We start from the raw sequence: 7,500 nt of genomic DNA on the forward strand, positions 1-7,500 counted from the left end.
GATCCTTCATAAATTTTTGACAAATGTATGGGTCCAAATGGTACATTCCTATACTAAGAATTAGCTTTTTCTATTAGTAATTTGTATAATTGGTAAATCACGTAAATGTCTTGAAACATAATCATTAGACCTAGATATTACAGAGCTATCGCCCCAATTTATACAATGAGATTCTTCGCTCAGATGGATAAATAGTACATTTGAAGTCTGGGCTGTTCTAACTGAATACATTTGCTGCTTAATTCGTAAATCTAAATTTTTGCTTAATTAACCGACATGAAAAGACGGGCAATCCTTTCAAGGAATTTTGTAAATGATGTTGATATTTGTTACGGGACTATTCTTAATTAGCATACCTTTAATGGTATTGTTATAAGAGAACACAACATTAACATTAAAAGATTTAAATATTGATTTTATGGTTTCCAGTCCTCGAAAGTAAGGCAAGCTTTCGTGGATTTGAAACCCTAAAATCAATATTTAAATCTTTAAATGTTAATGTTGTGTTCTCTTATAACAATACCATGAAAGGTATGCTAATTACGAATAGTCCTGTAACAAATATCAACATCATTTACAAAATTCCTTGAAAGGATTGCCCGTCTTTTCATGTCGGTTAATTAAGCAAAAATTTAGATTTACGAATTAAGCAGCATATGTATTCAGTTGGAACAGCCCAGACTTCAAATGTACTTTTTATCCACCTGAGCGAAGAATCTCATTGTATAAATTGGGGCGATAGCTCTGTAATTTCTAGGTCTAATGATTATGTTTCAAGACATTTACGTGAATTACCAATTATACAAATCACTAATAAAAAGAAACCTCAATCTTAGTCGAGGATTGTACCATTTGGACCCATATATTTGTAAAATATTTATGAAGGACCTTAAAATAAATGAATTTATTACTAATCAATTAGTCCCACATGTGTTTAGTTATGATTGCTCTCTCTCTCTCTCTCTCTCTGTCTCTCTCTCTCCTCTCTCTCGCCTCTCTCTCCTCACACTTATATCTCTATCTCTCTCTCTCTCTCTCTCTCTCTCTCTCTCTCTCTCTCTCTCTCTCTCTCTTGCTCGCTATATTTATTTTTTATGTTCGTTTCTCACTCATTGTTTGAACATTTTTGTAAATATCATGTTACTAATACAAAGTGTATTGTTTTTTTTCGAATTAAATTGCCTTCGACCGCGCCGCTCCTTCGGGAATTTACTAAATTTCCACTGTCCGGTCGTAGATACCTCCTTTCTTTTTATGTATTGTTGTCTGGCTGAATTACCTGTGACCACGTGTGGTGGCTGCTTCTAAATCGCTAATCTGGCCCATGGGCGTTTTTTCGTTTCTTTAAAGTAATTGTCCGTTAGTACACACGCACATCTACTGTATTTCTCTTTGTTCTGGTCAATCTTGCCTTACGGAAAGGGTTGTTAAGACCGAAAGATCTCGGAAGTTCTCCTCATTTCATTTTCCTCCGTGTCATTACCTTTATTTATACATACCATCACGTTTTATATATTTCTTGATCAATTTGTTCATATACACACACACACACACACACACACACACACACATATATATATATATATATATATATATATATATATATATATATATATATATATATATAGATATATGTGTGTGTGTGTGTGTGTGTGTGTGTGTGTGTGTGCGTGTGTGTGTACTTATACGCTACACACGCGTGCACACATACACACACACACACACACACACACACATATATATATATATATATATATATATATATATATATAGATATGTGTGTGTGAGTGTATTATATGATATGTATATATATATCTATATATATATATATATATATATATATACATATTTATATTTATATATATATATCTATATATATACACACGCGCGCACACACATACACACACACACACACACACACACACACACATATATCTATATATATATATATATATATATATATATATATATATATATATATATATACAAAAAACCCTTGGGTTAAGTTGTTATCCCCAAACCCTTAAATCAATTTCGTTTATGCAAATTGTGTGCATTTGTTAAAAAAAAAAAACTAGTCATTCAGCCAGAAACACGAGAATTAAACAACAATAATTTTATCAAGAAAGAATTAATATTGTAGCATATTTTTCTCTACTATTATAAACTGATGCTGTCGAAATGAAATCCAGAGAAGGTAAAATAAGCTCTAACGTCAACGGTTAAAGGTGAGCATTTGTTAACTTCAGTCGACACAGGCTGTCGATTGAACTTTTAAGTTATATGACGCAATGTCGTGAAATTCGGTAGTGCCAGACGAACGATCATGGCTAACATTAACCTTAGATAAAGTAAAAACTACTCTATTGTATCCCCCATCTTCTGTTCCATCAACCATCATCCATTCCCATCTTCCATTCACCTTCACCCATCTTCTGTTGCATCCACCCTCTTCTCATCACCCATCTTCCATCCTTTCGGTTGACCTTTTGAATTCCAGTGTGTCCTGCCTGCTCTGTTCATTATTGAAATGCCCTCTTTCAATATTCTCATTTATATATATATATATATATATATATATATATATATATATATATATATATATATATATATATATATATATTCATTTAAGTATATTTATTTATGCATTCATTTGCTTGTTTATTTTACATATATCAACGAGATTGAATATACTTAGAATACACCATCTTTCTGCTACAAGCAAAAATATTCGTCCAACGTAAAACGTTGAAGGAATAGAATTGTTTTCACTTCTTGGAGACGGTGCAGTTGGAATTGCCAACCTACTCGATTGTTAAAGAAGATATCTGCTGTCAATATACTACTTGAAATATTATTTAGCATGCTAAAAATAATAAATAATAAACTTGTGTTCCTTATACTTTTAAATTGTCCTGATAATCGTTATATCACATTGATAAGACGAAATTCTTACTTTTTTGTTGGTATTGTTTACATTCCTTGGACCTGGACTGTCAGAATTGCCAACTTGCCAGGTTTTAGACGAATGTAATCCACGAAAATGTACCACTTTATTTATAATTCAAACAGGTAAAAATAATCGACTATCAATATTAGTCTTTTATACTTTTATGTGAGAACAGAATCGTTCTAAACTTCTCAGTTACAGCTTACGAATGCCTACATTTTTGTTTGCAGTCCTGCATCTACGTGGCGCCAGGTTGGACGAAGGAATTTTTAATGTGGGTGAATCTGATCTTCAATTGAGATTATAAACTTCTTATTGACATATTAAGTTAGGATATTTGCACGTAAGGAAATGCTTTTCTAATATAATGGTACTCTAGATATTCCAGCTGATTTGATTCTTTGGTATTAAAATGCCGCCGTCCTACCAATAGATGGCGTCAGCTCCTCTATTTTAAGCAAGAATACATCGAATTCCCTCTCAGGAAAAAGGACTGAAGGTGACCACGCGGTCGCCATTTTCTAAACGATAATCTAATAATAAAATTGAGCTATTATTTTTATATTTGCGTATTTGGATGTAGTTTTATGAACTAGAGATAATAGATGTTATCTGAAAGGTATTAGTCCATTCAATGATAAATGATTGAATGCGTGAATGACATGATATACCTGAATTTATTTATTAAACTTATTAGCAATTTTCTAATATGCAGCGATGATGATTCTATTGATAATTAGTTATTTCTATAACCATGCATTTGCTCTGGCTTCTATAATTATAAGGAAATTCATTAATTATTGCAAACCTATGCAAACACTGTACATGCCTAAACCGAAGTGGGGTGTTGGGGCCGTCGAATGACGCCCCCCCAAAAAACTGAAGAAATATTTTTGAACTTCAGTGCACATTTTCAACATTATAAGTAAAATTCTGTTAACCAAAGTCAGAACTTTGAATAACATCTGATCGGGTAGAAAGCCCTAGACCGCATACCCAGATTTCCTTCTTAATATAACTAGAATAAAATTTTCAAGTATTTCATCTTGTATATACTTATATATGTAATGACATTTATAGAAGAAAAGGTCCGTTTTGGGAAAAAAAGACAACAGCCCTCCATAAAACATTCTGGGTACGGGGCTGCTCCATTAGCTTCCTAGTGGCTTTTACAAACGCTATTGAAATTATACCGATTCTGAATTTCAAGTATGTATACGGGAATGATGGAATTTATTTTCTTTTTAGGCAAATATAGATGCAACCCTTGTTAAACCTCAGGTCTAAATATTCACATGACGAACGGACAAAGTCACCTCAATAGTTTTCTTTTACAGAAAACTAAACCGGTAACTCAGTTTCACGATACTGCGTCAGCTGAATTTAATAAATGATCACCTTTAATCTTTGACGTTAGAGCTTATTTTACCCCATCTGGATCTAACTTCAGCATCAATTTATAATATAGAAAAATTATGTTTGTTTAATCTTTTATCTTCCTGAAAGAATGTCTAGCTTTTTCTCTTTTAGCCAGTGCACACGATCTGTGTATATACTTATATATATATAATATATATTATATATATATATATATATTATTATAATATTAATATATTATATATATCTATATTTATATTTATTATATATATATTATATATATATATATTATATAATATATATATATATATATATATATATATAAATAATTAGAATTATGGAGTTCATTCATATATATTAACATTCATTATTCCCTTCCACTACTGATCTACCAGACCACCGCTAATCTCAACGCCTACAGCGCCCTCTGTAGGAGTTTTGGGACCTGGTGCCGGTGGAGGAGGGGCTTCCCCTTTAACGTCGCCTACAGGAGCGAAGCCTGGGGATGGGGGCGCCCTCCCCATCCCCCTAAGGCCCGGAAGGGACCCTGGGTCTTCATGTAGGGTTTGCGTTAAGGTAACGCAAAGAGAGAGAGAGAGAGAGAGAGATAGAGAGAGAGAGAGAGAGAGAGAGAGAGAGAGAGAGAGAGATGAATCAATAACTCTTTTTTCATGTAAGTGGAAGACGAATCAATAGTTTTCTCGAGGAAGAAAGTGAGAGAAAGTACGTGATTACAATATTTATTCCTGTAAGTGTCACATTTCATATCCAGCCATAATAAAAACTTATATATTATATACTTAATAAGTTCTTTGAGATTTGTTTCATGATATACTTTTCATAGCGAACAAATCATACTCAGATCTCCTCTATCTTGTATTCATAAAATTCTGGTATCAAGTGTATGTAGAAAAAAACATACGAGCACGCTTAGACGCATTACACTTTACCCAAACCCTCATTCATTAAAGATAATGTATTGTTTCTTTCGTTCATTTATCATCTACTGAAGATATTTTAGTATCAAGTATTTGTAGAAAAAATATACGAACACACTTAGAAGTATTACATCTTACCCAAAACCTTCATTCATTTAAGATAAAGCATTGCTTCTTCCGTTCTGTGAGATTTATAAATGATATACTTTTATTAAGGCACAAATCACATTCAGGTAACCTGTATCATCTACTGAAGAAACTTGATATAAAGTATTTGTAGAGAGAAAATAAAAAAAAAAATATTGCATCTTACCTAAAGTGTCATTCTTTGAGGATAATGCATTGCCTTCCTATTACCAGACTCTGGGCGAGAGCGAGTTCTTCAAAGTCTGCGACGAGTGTGGTAACAAAGTCTGCGAGGACTGCGCTTCCTACTCCTCAAACCAGAGCAATGAGGGCGAGGAGGTAAGTGACGGTGGCTCCAAAATAATGTTGTTTCTCACTTCTGGAGAAAAACTCGGGAGAAAGTTGTTTTTTCTACTTAACTTAATTACAAGTATGCTAATACAAGGCGGATTCAAACAGTGAGGACGACGAGGTAAGAGACGTTGGCTCCAAAGCATTGTTGTTTCTCAGATGTTTCTCACTCCTGATTCCTCTGGAGAGTGTTGTTTTTTTCCTGCTTAACTGTAAGTAAACTAAAACAAGGGTGAATTCAATAATGAGGGCGACGAGTTAAGTGACATTGGCTCCCAAATAGAGTTGTTTCCTTGTTGTTTCTCATTCCTGGCTCCTCTGGAGGGTGTTGCTTTTCCCTTGACTTAATTGTATGTAGGTTAATGCAAGGCTGATTCAAACAATAAGGACGAGGAGTTAAGCAGCATTGGTTCCAAAATAGTGTTGTTTCTCTGTTGTTTCCCACTCCTGACTTGAAGAAAACCCAACGTTAAATCACTTCTCCGGTAGAGAACGTTGTTTTTTTTTAATTAATGGTAAGCATTTTAATAAGAAGAATAACACAAGACTTATTTATTGTAATTTTTAATAGAAGAGACATTTGTAAAAGATATCTTGAACTGTTATTATTATGATAAACGCTGTATGTTAAGGTGACATTGTGAGACGTATAGTTTTGTAAATTTTTTGTTTCTTCATCTTTCTCATTTTTAGATACAACAGCAAAAAGATTCTTATTCATGCTAGAAGAATACAGATCAATAACCAATACTTTCAGTTGAACTTCATTGCACACTATAGTTGACATAAACATACATTTATACACACGTATATATTTACGTATTTTATGTTAACATTTTGTTGTTTGTTCTGGGCTGATTTTTGAAGAGGAATAATTCCCTGAAAAATGTAACATAATTAAGCAAAAGACTATAATATCTCTCTTCGTCCAAAACAAGTTGGTAATTAGTAGTTACCTACAGCATTTTCAGCAGCCTCTCTCTCTCTCTCTCTCTCTCTCTCTCTCTCTCTCTCTCTCTCTCTCTCTCTCTCTGTGTAGACATTTAACATGCAAGAACACTTTCTTGTAAGACATAAATACTAACTGCAAATAGCATCAAGCTGATTACCAACAAACGTAAAATCTCGACATTTGACAACACAAACTGAACTCTCTCTCTCTCTCTCTCTCTCTCTCTCTCTCTCTCTCTCTCTCTCTCTCTCTCTCTCTCTCCACTTAAAATGCAAGAACAATTTCTTGCAAAACATGAAAACTAACTGCAAACAGCATCGAGGTGTTTACCACCAAACAAAATCTCGACATTTGACAACACAAACTAAACACAGATGGTAGTATGAAAAATAAAACTTAGATTTTATCACTGGAGACTCCTTCCTCCCGCCTGCCTGTACCAAAGATTCTGGGGCTAAAGAGCCAGAATATTGGCACATACCAAGCGTGAAAATGGCCTCTTCATTAGGGACAAGCTCATTACGAAAGTTTTCGACCGAAAGCGCGAGAAGATCTGGGAACTTTGAGGAAGAGTTGAGACTCAACATTATTCTGTATAATATTGTATTATGACGAATTATGACTATAATTGTTTCTGTTATGATATTTGCATGGTATAAGCATTCGTATAAGGCCTAATGGCATAAAGATTTCATTACCATTTTTTATAATCATTTTCATCAATTTATTTCAGCAGTGATTATCTTCAATTTAAATAAGATAAAAAAATTTTACAAGCACAATAGTGGAATCTGTAACAAATGACA

At 33.4% G+C, this 7,500-nt stretch overlaps 1 protein-coding gene across 2 annotated transcripts in view; it reads left to right on the top strand.

The window, feature by feature from the left end:
- Window positions 1-7,500, top strand: part of LOC135224489 (regulating synaptic membrane exocytosis protein 2-like) — a 418,548-nt gene that overhangs the window by 347,614 nt on the left and 63,434 nt on the right. For both annotated transcript variants that reach the window (XM_064263493.1, XM_064263494.1), the window contains exons 5-6: window positions 4,723-4,903; window positions 5,626-5,730. In XM_064263493.1, the coding sequence (XP_064119563.1) occupies window positions 4,723-4,903; window positions 5,626-5,730 (286 nt within the window). The remainder of the gene's footprint in view (window positions 1-4,722; window positions 4,904-5,625; window positions 5,731-7,500) is intronic.

This window comes from Macrobrachium nipponense, chromosome 12 (genome assembly GCF_015104395.2).
Source record: "Macrobrachium nipponense isolate FS-2020 chromosome 12, ASM1510439v2, whole genome shotgun sequence".
Lineage (NCBI taxonomy): Eukaryota > Metazoa > Arthropoda > Malacostraca > Decapoda > Palaemonidae > Macrobrachium > Macrobrachium nipponense.